Source organism: Triticum dicoccoides, chromosome 5A (assembly GCF_002162155.2).
Source record: "Triticum dicoccoides isolate Atlit2015 ecotype Zavitan chromosome 5A, WEW_v2.0, whole genome shotgun sequence".
Lineage (NCBI taxonomy): Eukaryota > Viridiplantae > Streptophyta > Magnoliopsida > Poales > Poaceae > Triticum > Triticum dicoccoides.
In genome coordinates this window covers 470,217,028-470,235,416 of record NC_041388.1, presented here as the reverse complement: position 1 = coordinate 470,235,416, position 18,389 = coordinate 470,217,028, and the positions used below count along the sequence as shown (strand labels likewise).

Below are 18,389 nucleotides of genomic sequence, written 5' to 3'. Positions count from 1 at the left end.
GTCCAAATAAAACAGAGTTCATTTTGTACTGAAATTACAGATTTACCTGGTGTGCATTCCGATCAATAATTGACAGTTCTTTGAATTTAAGCTTGCAAGAGTAGCGACTACTTCCCTTGATGTGCATTGTGCCATAGTGGTCACAATAAATTTTCCCTATAATGATATTGTATATGGAAGTAGTAACTTTACTCCACTGGAATTTCTCCCCATCATCAAATTGAAGGGTTAGAACGCCTATTGGATCAAGCTGAATGGATCGACCCCAGAACTTGCCTCTCAGATTCGAATCACCCCAGAATTTCCAACCTCGACCATCACAGTGACATGCAACAACCACGGGGTGGTGACTGACCTGAAATAATCAAATTTAAAATAAGAACATATTTTTAATCAGCCGAGTGAGCACTTCACAAGACACAAAAAGATCGTACTTACATAAAGTTGCGTGGTAATAAGAAAAATAATGTCATGAACTAGGAATTGCTCTGTTCAGAAATAACTCATAATCTCTTCAAATAATGACTTTTTGGAGATCCCTAAGAGAGTGTTGAAGAGACTAGACTATAATTGTTCTTGGCTTCTCGCTTCTTTTGGCAATCTGATCAGCATAAAAGAAAATATTGTTTAGCACGTTGTGAGATTATGTGTACTCCTGAGGACCAGGGTGGCCTCGGTATTCAAGATTTGGAGGTTATTGGATATTCAAGCTGTGAATAGAGGGTGGAGATTGACAACCATTGTCGCAAAATAAATATTTGGGGCAAAAACCACTCAGTTCGGTTAAAGACAAGCCAACAGACTCGCAGTTTTGGAAGGGCAGGTTGAAGGACGCTTTTTTACAAGTTGGTTCACTCAGTATGAAAAATGGGGAATCGCCTAGGTTTTGGGAGGATAAACGGATCGGCATATGCCCTTTTCAGTTATGTACCCGAGATTATTCAACATTGTCTGACATAAGGATGCCATGGTAGCCGCTGCTCTCCGGGTGGCTGTCAGACCGACCAAGGTCTGAAGAACAAGATTCAGACAACTCTCACTCAAATCACAAAACTTAGCAAACTTGGAGCTTAATTGCGGGAATATAGGTCAAGTTAAGATACACCTAAGGGCCAGCCAGGAACACTGGCGGCTAGGGTTTACCCCAATACAGGGAGAATGATCCCGATGTCTCCAGATACTTGGCTTTACTTACAAATGAGATAAGAACGAAGAAAAAGTAAAACAGAGTAGTTGCCTACTGTAGCCTTTGCGGTAAAGTAACAGCGACGCCTCAGAGTCTTGTAGCCGTCCGATGCCGGATCAACATTGACTGCTTCATCATTACACGCGAAGCGGTACCGAGGAAGGAGGGGCGTAGGATGGTAGATGGACAGCTTGCTTGACTTCACGCGCTCGATAGACGATTCAAACTTAACTGACCAAGAACATGGCTGTCAAATTCTTCAGAGAAGTGTTGGCTGGGTCCTGACAGTGGCGAATCCACTGGTTGATTTCCGCTGACCCTCATTGGATAGCATTTAAATGACTGGAATGAGATTGTCCTCAAAGTAGCAGAGGTTCAACTAACTCAGTGGCAAGATCTGTTTAAGTGGGATCTTCATACCACATGAGTTTTTTTTCTACACTCCATGTATAGGCTTTAATGTTAAGTGGGTCAGATTTAGATCAAAACAGTTATGGCGTCTGAAACTGCTTCTAAAGGTCAGAATTCCTGTGGTTTTAATGCACGAGGGTAGTCCTTACAAAAGGACAATCGAATAAGTGTAAGTGGCAGGGGGGACACATGGTGTAGCTTTTGCTGTGAACAGGAAACTATCCAAAATCTTTTTTTATTGTACCCCTGTCCATGGCTAGTTCTTTGGTGATATTCCAATCCTTCAGATCTCTCTTTACGGACTCCTTCCAATTTGGCTATGCAGGAATGATGTTGACAAAAAGAAATTTCACTCATGTATGCAGGTGCTACTCTGGTGTACCAGTTGGTTGTGATCATGGGCATTGTTACAAAAGAAGCAATACAAGGAATCCATGAAGCTTGGCGCCAAGTGGCTCGAACGGATTAACAGGGAGTCTATATCGCGGTTTGGATGGTGTGCCAGTGCTAGGCTTCTTAGTTTATAGAGTAGTCTTGGATGCCATATTACTATCGTCTGGTGTTGGTTGATCTTGTTGTTTTGGTATCTTCCTTTTTCTGTTGAGATTGTTGTTTCATGATTATGTAACAAACAATGTAAGAAGTCTGGTTGGATGCATCGATGAGACCAGGGGTAATAATAACTTCAATTATCTAAGAAACAACTACACAACCTTCTCAGAGAAAAAGCGAAGTCCTTTATCTGGATAATCAGCTTCATATGTTTCACCAAGTAGAGGATTGAAGGGTTTGCATTGCCGACCTTCAGTTGAAGCATAGCTTGATACTGCAAAAGCCGCAACAAGAAGTGTCCTCATCAAGCTGTCACCCTGTATTGTATTTCACCAAGAATTTATTCATTGCAAAATACAAATGATGAGTCTCCAGTGCAAAGTAACCTTAGTGCAAAAGGTTAAACTGTTAAAAAAGGCATTGTAAACAAGATTGAATAGTGTCTTCCTTCAGTAATCGGAAATATTAAAATAAAATACGGTATACAAGTAAAATAGTAAAATATTATCAAGAAGTACTAAAATTAAATATTTACTAGAAAACCTCGGTCAGTTATAGATGACATATGGAAACCACATATTTTCCAAGGACAAAAGGAAAGGATTGACAGGAAAGCCCCAACTTAAGCAAATACTCCAGAATTTAGAATGAACCTGGTAGAACCAGGGATCCTACCGGACCTGCTCCGTAGGTTGTAGGGGAAGGATGGTGGAGGGCGCGGCGATGAGCGGGCGCGCCGGCGGCTGGGCGCCGTCGCGTGGGAGGAGGATGGCGGCGGCGGCTAGGGTTAGAGGCGGCTAGGGTTCCGGTTCCTCTGGGAGCCAGGCAATAGGGATAATAATATTCTTATTGCTTGATTCCAAAAAGAGTCTTACAGCCTATATTTATAACCTAAATAACTTGCATAAGAATTAACCTAAGATAACTTGCATAAGAATTAACCTAAGATAACTTGTGGGCTAAGATTGCCCAGTGGGCCTAGCTAAACCGGCCATAACACTTCTCCCCGCCTGCACAAACAGCTCGTCCTCGAGCTGTAAGGTGAGGAAGCGCTTGCGGAACTCCTCGAGGCGATCAACCAGCGTCAAACACCTTCTCGACAGCTGGGGCGGCCAGGTTGGCAGCGACGGCATCCTCCGGAATGTAGTCTGCAACCTCCAGGTAGAAGAGTCGCGGGCAGGCATGGCCGGGCGTGTAGGGTTCGTCGCAGTTGAAGCACAACCCTTGACGACGACGCTTGAGTAGCTCGGCTGAGGTGAGCCGACGGAACGGGCGCGCCGCGGTCGCGGTGAGGGGTGCCGCAGAAGCCTGCGCAGGCCAACTCTGCGCGGAATCCGGCCCGGGTAGCGACCCAGCTGTCCGGGACGGTGATTCCTGCTGGATGGCCACCGCGCGGCGCTCGAACGCGCGGGCGTAGTACATGGCCGACTGGAGATCCTGGGGTCCCCGAAGCTCCACGTCCACGCGGATGTGATCCAGAAGTCCATCGACAAAGAGGTCGGCCCGCTGCTGCGCCGTCACACCCGACGCATGGCATGCCAGGGCCTGGAAACGGTCGGCGTAGTCCTGCACCGTGGAGGTGAAGGGAAGGCGGCCGACCTCCGCCAGGCGGCTCCCGCGAACCGGAGGCCCAAAGCGAAGGAGGCAGAGCTCGCGGAAGCGCTCCCAAGGCGGCATGGCGCCCTCGTCCTACTCGAGGGCGTAATACCAGGTCTGTGCCGCGCCGCGGAGGTGGTACGAGGCGAGCCAGGTACGCTCCGATGCGAGGGTGCGCTGCCCGCGAAAGAACTGGTCGCACTGGTTGAGCCAGTTGAGGGGGTCCTCCGTGCCGTCATAAGTGGCGAAATCGATCTTGGCGAACCATTGTTGCGTCTGGGTCGGCGCGCCATGGCCGACCGGCTCGGCGGTGCGGAGCAGTGATGATGACGACGCCCGGTCAACGGTGGGGAGGCCGTCGTAGGCCCCCGCGGAGCCGGACGAGGCCCCAGACTGCAGCGTGGGTACCGGTGGGTCCCCGGCCTCTGTGTAAACTGGCGGTGGCGACGTCCCGGTTAGCTAGGTCGGGATTGGGGACGGTGACGGCGGAAACCGGACCTGCTGGATCGAAAGTCCTCCCGATGTGGACTGGCCCAGTCCGGAGCTGGGCGGCGGCGGTGGGAGCTGGACCGGCGTGGGCAGCGCGGTTGGCGCGGCTGGGGCCGGCGCGGGCCAGTGCGGCGCTAGGGCGGGCGCGGGAGACGCGGGTGGCGCCGCGAGAACCGGCGCGGACCACTGCGGCCAGGACGGCGCTGGGGCGGGCGGCGGCTAGAGCGACGGATGGGCCCCGGCGATTGCAGCGGGTACCGAGTACCAGGGCAGGTGCAGCAGCGGCGCGGGCCCGCTGGTGTAGCCCGCCTGGAACGGCAGCAGGGGCGTCCCGCTCGGGCCCGACGCGTTCTGGATCGGCCAGTGCGTCGCCGGGTGGCTGTAGGCGGGGGGCGCAGCCGGCGGGGTGGTGTGCGGGCCGGCCAAGTACAGGGAGATGCCCTGGACGGCCGTCACGAGGTCCCGCAGGGTGCTGGTGATCTCCTCCGGCGTGAAGACGGAGGTTGTCGGCGGCGCGGAAGTGGCGGGGGCCGGCGGCGCGAAGGTGATCGGGGCCGGCGGCGTTGGGGACCCGGCAGTGGTTATCGGGGCGGTGGTGATGATGGGCAGCGGCGGCCTGGGTGTTGATGACGACATGATCGAACCTGAGTCTCTGGATACCAAATTGGTAGAACCAGGGATCCTACCGAACCTGCTCCGTAGGTTGTAGGGGAAGGATGGAGGAGGGCGCGGCGATGAGCGGGCGCGCCGGCGGCTGGGCGCCGTCGCGTGGGAGGAGGATGGCGGCGGCGGCTAGGGTTCCGACTCCTCTGGGAGCCAGGCAATAGGGATAATAATATTCTTATTGCTTGATTCCAAAAAGAGTCTTACAGCCTATATTTATAACCTAAATAACTTGCATAAGAATTAACCTAAGATAACTTGCATAAGAATTAACCTAAGATAACTTGTGGGCTAAGATTGCCCGGTGGGCCTAGCTAAACCGGCCATAACAGAACCACTAGAGATTATACACTATTGGTCCATCAATTCTTCATAGCAAACTCAATTTAGACTCCGAAAAGAATTGATGGATGTAATAACTATTTTAAGGTAGAGAATCATGTACTATCTGACTCAACAAGAGTTAGAAGAAAAAAAACGTGTTCTTCATAGTAAACTCAATTTAGACTCCAACAAGAGTTGATGGATGTACCTTTCCCTTTTTGCCCCTCACTTAACCCTTCATGCCTAGGACTATGTATATACTCTTCTCCCACCTTCTCTCCAGGGTTAGCAAAGATTATATCTAAAACTAAGAGAGCTTTGCTCATCTACCTCCCATTGTGGGATTCCTCCAATGCGGATATGGTTCCTCATGGAGAACAAGGCCACCTTGCGAGGTGAAGACTCCCGAGGGGTTTCAAGACCTCTACTTGTCGAGAAGATTCCCCCATAGGACTTGGGGAAGAACCTTATCTTGCTCCCCCCCTCTCTCTCTCTTGGATGATTTGAATCAAGGATTAATCCATGTGTATCTTGTTTTCCAACTTGTGTGTTGATTTATGCTAGTTTCCCTCATAATTCCCCTCGTTTTCTCCCGAGTTCTTCGCGTTCTTCCTCAAATCCACCTCCAAATCGTGAAGAGCATCCCTATGGTTTCCCCGTATCATTTGGCATCAAGAACAAAGTTGCGACGAATTGGAAGTTTGGAACCCCCTCACCTCCCTTTGCTAGTCTTTTTTTTCCCTGCCCAAATTCAAAAATCCCCACCAAAAATAGCCCAAAGTCAATTTCAATTGATTTGTTAGATTTCGTGCAAATTGGTTGGTTTTGCTTCATGGCTCTCTTGCATAGTTGCATATTTAGTTGATCTACCTTCCTTTTCGTGGATTTGGCCCAAGTTTTCTTTTCCTTGTCAAATTTTGACTTTGAACCCAAGTTTTTTTCCCTCAGGACCCCGCAGACTCGACCTCCCGCAGCCCTGGGACTACCCCGGATTTCCAAGCCTCTTTTGGCACTCTCTCTGGATAACCTCGAAGCCCCCCCCCCCTCCCTCCCTCCCTCCCTACCCGACTTAGCCAACACCATTCACCTTTTGGTCATAACATTTCATTCTAGACTCCAATTCCAGCGTTCTTGGGCTAGATTTGATGCTATCGACATGCCCAAGATCACCACATTGGTTTCCACATCATTTGCGTTAGACACTTTTGGAAGAATTTCATCGATGCCAACCATCAAGCTCGCTTCGTCGTCCAAGTTTCATCAGGTGAAGCATTCGGTCACCGCTACCGCTACATCGACCTCACAAACAACTACGACATCCACGACCACTAATTCATCCTTTTTGACACATTCGCCGGAAGCAATGCCGGTACACTCTCCATTCTGTCGTAACCTTACTCTTCCCTAACATTGCTTTTGATAGCCAATTGTTCCTTTGCGAAAACTTTGATCCCACTGAGACTAGCTATTTGAGTATTGTCGGCATCCTACACTTGAGTACCTTAGTGACATCTTTGTCATATACATCATTGCTATCTTGAGCAATAACATAGTAAGAATCATTTGATATCTACTTGGCGCATCAATTGGTATCTTGTGTACATGCTAGCCATTTCTCGTGATTATTAGTCCTGTATCTTGGACTTGGCACAAAAAAAAAGCAAAGGAAGAAAAGCTTTAAAATAAAAAAGAAAGAAAAGCTTATAAGCAAGAGAAAGAGCAAAATAGATACATGTGCAAAGTATACTTCTTATAGGAAAACATTAAGTTTGCAAGTCGTTACAGTGGTGCCAAGTTTACAAATCCATTGCCCTCTACATGCAATCAAGTTAGCATTTCCCCTTGTGTTTGTTTGTGCAACACGAGCATTAGTCTTCGTTTGGCCAAAAAAAACTGCTCATTCCTTTGGTTGCACAAGCCTGCTATCTTTGCATGTGTTCCCTTTGTTTCCTTCCTCTACACTTGTGATCAACTTGCATTGTTTTGAGTTCATTTGGATCTTGGCCAATTTTTTCCATATCTTGATCCGCTATTGCTTGATTTTGGTCCACTAAACCCTCTAAGCTCCATATATTAGCCTTTTTGCAAGTTTATAGGTGTTATGTTTGGGAACACTTATTAGCATATCAGCTTTGCTCACTTCGGTAACTTGATATTGTTCTTTCACTTTAGCCACTTACTATTTGCACTAGTGCCATCATGTAGGGACAGTGGAGCACTTGTGGAAGAACTTGCGACATAGCCTCAAAAACTTCATCCGCCAAGAACTCTATGCGAGGGACCCACACAAACAATGACAACTATGGTGGTCGTGGCAAATCTGCCCACAAGTCCCACAAGACAAGTACCTCCACATCAAGAGAGTACACCGACAAGGGCCACCACCAAACCAATCATCAAGTGCAATCTCAACAAGCCCCCCACAACAACGAACAAGAGATGCTTCTCAGGCTCAAGTCCACCACTCCCACGAGTTAAAATGACTTCAACGACACTGAGATACCATTTTATGGGACTCATGGCCACGAAGATTTTTATGGGAATGAAGCACAGACACATCCTTCATCCATCGACAAGTTCCCTATAAAGATCAAGTGAGGCACGCCACAAGAAACTTCCATCACTACGCGTCTGAATGGTGGCATCAACTTCCTTCAAAGAACTTACCTACAAGTTGGTCCACGTTGAAGAAGGCAATGTGGCATGAGGTTGTGCCATCCAAGTAAGTGGATACTCTTCTGCGCCAATTGGAGCGCACCACAAAAGGAACCAAGTCCATCAACAAGTACATCAAGTTGAAGCGATGAACAAAGCCTCATTTGGATGAAGTACTACTCCACAACGGGATTGAAGCATGGCATCGCCAAGGCTACCTCCCTCAAGAACTACATCCTCGAAGACCTATTCGATGGTGCTCTCAAGGCGGAAAGACACATCAAGAAGGCCAAGGCCACTTGCGCCCATGCACACTTTAGGGCGACCAACACCCAACAATACGAGCACTAGGATACTTCCATCAAAATGTTGAAGCTTAACGCGATGATATTCCAAGATGACGCTTTGAAGATCAATGTCCCCGATCTCCCTCGTCATTGTTGTAGTGTATATGTGGATTGCCTAGCCCTTTCCATCAGTTCAGACTTTTGGTTGCTTTGGCCAGTGCATGAAAGCTTAACATGGTATTAGGGCCTAAGGTCTTGAGTTCAAGTCCTGGCTTTCGCAGTTTATCCAAAATCTGTTGTTCCCCCTTTGTGTCCACGTATAGGCCTCTTGAACCATATCTCTGAGTCTATCCACGTGTTGACTTCCCGCGTCACACGTGGGACGGGGTGTTGAAGTGTATATATATGTGGATTGCCTAGCCCTTTCCATCAGTTCAGACTTCTGGTTGTGTTGGCTAGTGCATGAAGCTTAACAATCATGATAACAAAGATGCCAAGTCGAGCACAACTCTTTTTGAAGAAGGGGGCACGGTGAGGACGACAATGAAGCCAATCAAGGAACATTCTTTGGAAACAAGTGATAAGGTGGCAAGCAAGAAACAAGCTTCCACCCATGGAGGCGAATATAGTGAGACAGGCGAGCATGGGAATTTCCGTTTTGTTATGGATGCGAGTGATGATGAGCCACATCTTATAGTGTTCATCTTTGGCGACATGGTTGAGCATGGGGTCGTCCCTTCAACAAAGGAAACACATGATAATGACTACGGAGACATTTGTGCCCATATCAAGAGAGTGAGCGATCACCACTAACCACATATATGACGTGATGCCCCACTTCCCATGTGAGGAGAGCAACCACCACCACTTGAGTGACTCCACCAAATGAGCACTGAGATCATCTACTTTGACGGAGTGAGTGAACCACCACAAGAGTTGAGTGAGGTAGTTGATAGGTCATGTGGGGCCATTTACAGCTCTTAACAACTTAATCTCTACCGCTTCGGTGTCTTCTCATTTGGTGCTAGGTCTCATGCATGAAGAGCGCCAATCCCCGACAAGTTCGTCCCTCGAATGGACAAGATGATGACCATGGCACAAGAAGATGAAACCCCCAAATGGTTCCATAAAGATGAAGAAGATGGCCACAAGATGGTCCATTCCACCACACCTACACCACGTGAGTAGAACTACAAATGTAACAATATAGGTGATGTTCTTGTCCCACTAGTGGACGTGAATGAATTGGATTACTTGTTGATATTGATGATCTTCCTATTGTTATGTCACATGCTAGTTTGACTTCCCCATATGATGCTTTATTGCCCATTTATGATGAGTATGATGATGATCATATGGAGTATCATATGGAGTATATTAGTTGTGATGTTATGCTTCATAGGACATCTTGTGAAAATTCCATATGTCATGTCATGTTTGATAATCCTCATTCTTTGTCATATGTTGTGGATTAGATTTCCACAGTGTTCAAGCAAGCGTTTTTAAGCGGTGATTAATCACCCTTAAGCGCTAAGCGCTGCCTAAACACTTCACTTCTGCCCTGAGCGCAGATTTAAGCATTTACCTTTTTTGCGCGATTAAGCGGGCGCTTTAGCGCTAGGCGTTGGCTGAGCGTGCGTTGCGCGCACTTAAGTGATGGAAAAGCGCTGGAAACACTAGGGCGGGAACAGGGAAAGTGTAGGTGGGAGGGGAAAGGGGGGTATTAGGCCACAACACAAATTTCCTTGGCGGCTAGGGTAAGAATTGACGAGTAAGGAGAGGCTTTTGTGGCGGCACAGGAGGCACAGCTCCCTGGTCTTCCTCCTCGGCAGTCAGCAGACCTGGAGGCACGGCTCCTTGTTCCTCCTCTCCTCCTTAACGTCCACTCCATTCAGTTCAGGTGAGGATTGATTCACTCCTCTCCTCTCCTTTATGCAGATCTTCCTCCTCTGTTCTGCTTTTCAGCTCTTCTTCTTCCTCCTCTGTTCCTCTACTCCTCTTCCTCTTCTATAACTCTGCTCTAGATCCAGATCCAATGCTGCTCTGCGCTCTCTTCACTCGTAATTTGTCTAAGAATACTGGAATAGCATAAGAATGGAGGCAGGAGATGATGCTACTAATGCTGCTGCATCAGCACACGGGAGAGCACTAGCACTAAGAGAAACTCAAAAGATATGTGCTATGTTTCCTATTTTTCATGTGCATGTTACTCAAAAAAGCCAAATTCTAGCCTTAGAAAAACGCTTAATCGCAGTTAAGCTACGCTTAAGCGGCCATTACTCTAAGCTGTGGCCTTCCGCTCTGCTTACGCTTACCGCTTTTTTGAATATTGGATCTCTTAGTGACTATGCCATCCCCATTGAGTTCAACTTGATTTGTGAATATGGCATAGATGACAAGTTCTTGGTCAATGGCATTTGCATCACTTGTGAACATATTGGCATGCTTCCATCCTTTGTGTGACAATTTCCATATGCCATGCCATGACCACTTCATTATGAAAAATGTGGAGAATATCCCATGTCTTGCATCCAACATGTCGTATATTTGTTCTACTTGTTGTGTTTCTTGTAGGCATGGTGGTATTATACATTGTTCTTGCAATGTCCCTTCTCCATATGCTTTGATGACAATGCTTTGTGTGATGCACCGAGCATGAAGAACAATTTCTCTTTCCATCACTTTGGTTGCAATTGCATTGATGCTTTGGACATGCATTGCTTAGAACGTTACCCAAACACTCCTTTTGTTGCTTCGAGCATGATGAAATATTTGTCTTCTCATTGTCTTGCTTGCAAAAAATTGTTAATACTATCGCTCATGAGGAAGCCCCCATAGCTTTCTCATACATGATAGATGGTTTGGACTCATTTATGTGTTGTATGTGTGTGCACCATATGCTTTACATGAATGCACATGTTAATGATGCACCATACACTTGTTACACTCGTCCCCTTGTGTTATGCATAACAACAATCCTATAATGATGGATGATGTATTCTTGTATCATGCATCAAATTTCTTTGTGCATTACATATCTTGTGCTAATTAACGCCCACATGCACATACAGGCACACATCATTATGGATGATGTGTACATCTATCACACACATTGTTTCTTGTGTCTCGGTGTTGTGTAGGTGATGCGGAGCATCCTTCCATCATCCCCATGGACTCTACACCAACACATCAAGCACCACGTGGACCCATGACAAGAGCTCGAGCACGCGCAATGGAAACCGAGGTGAACTCCTTCCTACTTGACATGCATACGGATACAGGTGGAATTTGGTTGCTACCTCACCGGAATGCTCTATGTATCATTAGGTACGAAGAGGAACGCTCCCAAGCAGCTAAGGAGCATCACCAAGGAGTAGAAGAACCACCCCAAGGCCTTGAGGAAGAAGAGGGCAGCACAAAGGAGCAGGACAGAAGGTCCCAGGCGACCCCGCGCCCATGGGCTACACAGGGAGCTACGGCTATAGCACCCCGTGCGCACGGGCGTGTACCGTGTACACGGGCCCTACAGGATGGGCGGCTGAGATCTGGTTTGGGCCTCCACTTCATCCACCTCGCCCCCAAGCCTATATATTCTGTACCTAGGGTTATGTTTAGACTTAGCAAAGACATGTGAGATATTTTGAGAGCTTTGCTCCTTCTACCACTCCATTGGAGATCAAGGCCTCTTAGGAGAGGATCCACTTGTGGATTTCAAGACCTCCTCTTGGAGAAGACTACCATCATCAAGACCTCATCTCCTAGGAGTGGGAAGAACTCTACCTAGTGCTTGTTTCCTTTGATTGTGCTTGTAATCTTGTGGATCTATGTGTTTGATATTCTAGTGGATGTGTGATTGGGTATTGTTGGAGTGAATTCCTCCCTGTGTTCTTGGTGTTCATCCCTTCTCAAGTGTGAAAAGATCCATCTTAGGGTTCCACCCTACAACATCTTGGTATCATGAGCAAGGTTGATTCACATCTTGGAGTCCCTACCCCCCATTTGCTAGCTTGATTTTGTTGTTTTTCGTCCTAATTCAAAAATCCCCACCAAAAATAGCCCCAAAATTTTTCTTGCAATTTGTTGGATCTTGTGAGATTTGGTTGATTTGATCCACGCATTTGGTGTTTGACAAGTGGATCTACCCCTTACCACCATTACCCACCCTTCCATCCATCGATTTTGGCTGGAAATTTGAGAAAATCCCATGGATCCAAGGTGTTCTTGCGCTCCCAGAACACCCCATGTCACGGGCCATCGGGACCCGTGCACACGGGCCTCGCTTACCCTTCCAGAAACTTTCGGCCAGCTACTGTTGTTCATCTTTTTGCCTTTCCACCACCACTTTTGACCTTCCGCAATATTTCTCGTGAGTGTTTGAGCTTTGGAGTTGCGGATCGTTGCGGTTCTCACGTGTCCTAAGGTGTTTCGGCTACTTAGGCGCGATTTGTATTCATCATCACCACCACTCATCATCGGCTTGGACTACACTTGGACTACACTTCGACATCGACCACTTCGTCTTCATACCAACCGTAAGCAAGGATGGTAACCTCGACGACACCATTGTATTACCCTTGCCTTTACCTTGATAGCCTCGAGCCTTTTTGCGTAGCTTACCCATCGAGACTAGCAAGTTGAGAATTGCCGGGCCACGCTTATAGTGCACCTTTAGTGTTACGTCTCTCCCGTGCATATACTACTTGTTACCTCGCATTGTGGCTCGCATATCAAGCATTGTGGCATAGTCAAAAAAAGAAAGCTTTTAAGCAAAAGAGAAGAGAAGCAAGAGCTTGTAAGCAATAGCATTGAGCCACTTTGCCTAGTTCAGCATCTTGGTTCATACGTACATAAGCATACTTGGGATAGTAGACGACCCGTTTCTCTATTAGGTTGGTGCACTAGCGTATCTAGCCCATTAGAGCAATCGAGCTAGCGTCTCTCTAGTATCCGTACAACAAGAGCATTCCCGTGGTTATACCTCTTAGAGCTCACTCCTTGGTTGTGCGGATCCCATCTATCTTCCGTGTGTGTGTTCCTAGTGATATCCTTGGGTTTGATCTATTTGTCTTACTTGCAATTTGTGCATCTTTTCAACTTTTTCAACATCTTACTAACATTTGCTTGAATTACTTGTGCCACTTCCTAACCGCGATCCTCCATAAGCCTTTTACTTGTAGGTGTGAGAAACAATACCCGACACCAATTCTACTATTATAGCATCACGTGGGATCGTACTTGTTGCATCCACAATCTTCGGAAAAGGTAACTTTGGTTTTGTTCTCTCATTTTCCTACTCACCACCACTTCCACATGATGGATAGGCCTACTTCTTCGGCGAACCCGCTCTTCGAGGATCAAGATGGAGAACGCGACTACGTTACCAAGAACCACTTTATCGCACAACAAGCTCTACATCAAGAGAGTGAAGCTTTGGGTGATCGCATCAAGCAACTCGCCACCGACCTACGACAATCGGAAGCACGTCCACGGGACTATTTGGACGCCAAGCTCTCCAAACAAATGGATGAATTCCGCAACATGATCGTGAGCCGCGCGTCTTCCTCAACCTCTTCTCCAAGACGGCGCCACTCAAGTCGCCACTCGTCGTGATATTCTTCTTCCGACGCGAGTCCTCCTCGACGCGATGACACTCAAAACCACCAAGCGCAAGAGAATCCATTCCATGGCAATGGCCTACAAGACCGAGTTCGAGCACGTGAGCAAGCGCGACGCCAAGAACGAGAAGCCATGGATCAAGAACAACTACCGCCACATCGTCCACGACAAGCATCTCAAGATGGCGATGCAATCCGGCAAGAGCAACAAAGCCGGGAAGCTCAAGCTCAAGCGGCTCAAGACGCACTCCGAGAGTCCACTCGAGCCGTTGCCCAACGCAGCCGTCAAGTCCGTGAGCAAGAGGAAGCACTTCGTCAAGCACGAAAAGAAGAAGCCGCCCGACGTGAAGAACAACAAGAAAGGCGAAACCGAGCACATATGCCTCGACCTCCTCTACGCCAAGAGCGCAACCACGACGAAGATCCTCCTCCACGTCAAGAGCGACACCACGTGGATCGAGTGCTTGAAGACCCTCCACGCCAAGAGCGACATCAACATCGTCACTATGATGAAGAACTACGATACGGCAAGCTCAAGTTAACCATGCCCAAGTTCTTCGAAAGCAACGATCCTGAGGAGTACCTCTCATGGGCATTGAAAGTCGACAAGATATTCCATCTTCACAACTATGACGAGGAAAAGAAGATCGCCATGGCATCCCTCGATTTTCAAGACTACGTCCTCATTTGGTGGGAGCAAGTGATCGAGCGACGCCGCGAGAAGGACGAGCCACCCATCACGACTTGGACACAAATGAAGGACGCCATGCGAGCTCACTTCGTGCCCACATACTACACACGAAATCTCTTCAAGAAGTTACAACTTTTCAATCAAGGCACGAAGACAGTGAAAGAATACTATCAAGAAATGGAGATCACCATGATACGAGCTAATGTCAAAGAAGATGATGAGCAAACAATTGCACGCTTCTTGAACGGCCTCAACCACCCAATAAGGAAGATCACCGATTTCCAACCCTACTCCAACCTTCTCAAGCTAGTTCATCAAGCGACCAAGGCGGAGCGACAAGTACACGAAGTCTTCAAATACACCAAGTACTCATCCAAGACCTACGGCTCATACACTCAAGCTACCCCTACTACGACTTCGGCACCTCCTACCTCGACTAGAGCATCACCAAGTACCGGTGACAAGTCAAGTTCCAAGCAAGCGACGCCCTCCTCGACTCGTCCTCCGACAAGCAACTACAAGAACAAGACTTCTTCATCGGCGCCACCGGACAATCCCGTCAAGGCAAGTTCTATCAAGTGCTTCACATGTGGTGGCCGTGGACACAAGTCTTTCCAATGCATCAACAAGCGAACCATGATCGCCAATGATGATGGCACATATGACTCCATGAGTGAAGACGAGATGGAAGCTCTCGAGCACGTCGCCATGCACCGTCAAGTGAACGAAGAAGATGCTCAAGTCTATTGTGACAATGATTCAAGTCCCGCTCTCGTGGTCTCCAAGGTCTTGACATTTCAACACCAACAAGGCGAACTTCAACACCAACAAGATGAAGACCAAAGGTATCACGTCTTCCACACCAAGGCCGGCATCAACGGACGTTCCGTGAAGGTCATCATCGACGGAGGAAGCTGCCACAACTTGGCAAGTGATGAGCTATGTTCCAAGCTGCAATTGGTCAAGAAGAAGCATCCTCGCCCTTACAAGGTCCAATGGCTTAGCGACTCCGGCACCATACAAGTGGAGCATAGCATGCAAGTTTCGTTCAAGATCGGCGCCTATGAGGACACCTTGGAGTGTGATGTGGTTCCTATGTCTGTGTGCCATCTTCTCTTGGGAAGACCTTGGCAATTCGACCGCGGCGTCATCCACAACGGGAGAACAAACCACTATAGCTTCAAGATGAAGGGAACGGAGTACGTGCTACGACCTATGTCACCAAGCCAAGTGATTGCCGACAAGCAAGCATCCACCCATCGTGGAGAGACTAGTGTGAGAGTGAACCACCACAAAGAGCGAGCGCCACAAGCCCAAATTGAGTGACTCTTCGCCAAGGGAGAAAAACTTGGTCCTCCTAACCACAAAAAGAGAGATGAAAGAAGTGTGTGAGAACCCATCGAGTGTCATCCACTATGTCCTAGTGTGCAAAGATGAGGTGGCAAAGAATACCACTTCTAATCCTCTTCCTCTAGTGTTGTCTAATTTGTTGCAGGAATTCGCGGATGTCTTTCCCGATGAGCTACCTCCCGGTCTTCCTCCTCTACGTGGCATCGAACATCGGCTCGACCTCATCCCTGGTGCACCTCTTCCTAACAAAGCACCGTACCGCGTCAACCCCGAAGAAACAAAAGAAATACAAAGGCAAGTCCAACATCTCATAGACCAAGGACATGTGCTTGAAAGTTTGAGTCCTTGTGCCGTACCGGTCATACTTGTGCCAAAAAGAGACGGTAGTTTTCGCATGTGTTCCGATTGTAGACCCATCAATGCTATCACCGTTCGCTATAGGCATCCCATCCCATGCCATGATGATATGCTAGATGAGCTTAGCGGCGCCACTATTTTCTCAAAAATTGATCTTAAAAGTGGTTATTATCAAATCCGCATACAAGGTGATGAATGGAAAACCGCTTCCAAAACAAAATTTGGTTTGTATGAGTGGTTAGTTATGCCTATGGGTTTATAAGAAGCACCCGGTAGTTCCATGCATGTTATGCATTATGTGCTTCGTCCTTACATTGGTGTGTTTGTTGTGGTCTACTTTGACGACATTCTTGTGTTTAGCAAATCCCTCAAAGAGCATGTGAATCATCTTAGGGCCATTTTGCAAACTCTTAGAAAAGAACTTCTTTATGCCAATATGGAAAAATGCACTTTTGGTGTTGACAAGATTGTTCTCTTCGGCTTTGTTGTGTCTTCAAAGGGTGCTCACGTTGACGAGTCTAAAATTGAAGCAATTAAAACTTGGCCACAACCCACTAATCTGCAACAAGTGCGTAGTTTCCTTCGTCTTGCGGGTTTTTATCGTCGCTTTGTGAAAGACTTTAGCACTATTGCCGCACCGTTGCATGCTTTGAGTAAGAAGAATGCACCCTTTGTTTGGGGTCCATCTCAATCTACCGCATTTGATGAGCTCAAATCTTTGCTTACGCATGCCCCAATTCTTGCATTACCCAATTTCAACAAAAATTTTGAGGTTCATTGTGATGCTAGTGGTCATGGAATTGGAGTTTTAATGCAAGAAAAGCGACTCATTGCATACTTTAGTGAAAAACTTTCCGGTGCTCAACTCAACTACCCCATATATGACAAAGAATTGTATGCTTTAGTGCGAGTATTGCATGTTTGGGAGCATTATCTTCGCCCACATGAATTTGTCATACATACCGATCATGAGACACTAAAGTACCTTAAAGGTCAAACCAAGTTGAATAAACGGCATGCTAAATGGAGTGAATTTATTAAATCTTTTCCTTATGTGATCAAGTACATTAAGGGTAAAGAAAATGTTGTGGCAGATGCTCTTTCCCGCATATGCATGTTAGTTACTCAACTTGAGTTGGAGCATGTTAAAGATCTTTATGCACATGATCCTACGTGTGCGATTCCTTATGCCAAATGTCTTGCTAACCCTTGTTGGGAGAACTATTATCTCAAGAATGGCTACCTTATGCGCGCTAACAAACTTTGTATACCCGAGTCGGCTCACGGCGGAGGACTTATGGGACATTTTGGGCGCGACAAGACCTTTGCCACACTCTCCTTCAAGTACTTTTGGCCAAAGATGTTCCGCGACATGGCACGCTTCACCAACAAATGCTCTACATGCTGCAAAGCTAAGTCACAATCTCAATCTCATGGTTTACATATGCCACTTCCAATTCCATATCAACCATGGGAAGATATTAGTATGGATTTCGTATTCTCAAAAATGGCACATTTCATCCCATGCAATAAGATAGACGATGCTTCACATGTTGCAAATCTCTTCTGTAGGGAAATATTGAGGTTGCATGGAGTGCCAAGGACCATTGTGTCGGACCGTGATGTCAAGTTCCTAAGTCACTTTTGGAAGACCATATGCGCCAAGCTCGGCATCGAGCTACTATTCTCCACGGCCTATCATCCCCAAACCGATGGCCAAACGGAAGTCACCAACCGGATGCTATCTACTCTCCTACGCGTGTTGATAAAGAAGAACATCAAGGAGTGGGAGGAGTGCTTACCAATCGCCGAGCACGCCTACAATGAGCTCGCCACTCTACTACCGGCAAGTCCCCCTTCGAGGTTGTCAACGGCTTCAATCCATTGTCCCCATTGGACATTCTACCTCTTGCGCTCCAAAAAAGTGCAAACATGGATGCAAATGCAAGGGCAAGCTTTCTCAAGAAGATGCATGAAGATACCAGGGTTACGATCGAGCGTCAAGTACATCGCATCGCCAACAAGCTCAACATCAACAAGTCACCCATGGTGTTCCAACCAGGAGATCTCGTATGGCTTCATCTTTGCAAGGACTGCTTCCCCAACGAGCGCAAGTCAAAGCTACTACCACGAGCCGGCGGACCCTTCAAGGTGCTAGCACGCTACAATGACAACGCCTACCAGATCGACATCCCACGCGACAAGTACAACGC

General features: G+C 47.4%; 1 protein-coding gene across 2 annotated transcripts in view; it reads right to left on the bottom strand.

Annotated features, from left to right (window-relative positions):
• Positions 1-18,389, bottom strand: part of LOC119302310 (oxysterol-binding protein-related protein 1D-like) — a 27,850-nt gene that overhangs the window by 2,786 nt on the left and 6,675 nt on the right. The window contains exons 5-6 of one of the 2 annotated variants that reach the window (XM_037579347.1): positions 2,400-2,423; positions 47-355 (exon numbers count right to left, since the gene is read on the bottom strand). In XM_037579347.1, coding sequence (XP_037435244.1) covers positions 47-355; positions 2,400-2,423 — 333 coding nt within the window. Of the gene's footprint in view, positions 1-46; positions 356-2,310; positions 2,467-18,389 lie in introns of both variants that reach the window. The other variant, XM_037579346.1, reaches the window with a different exon arrangement.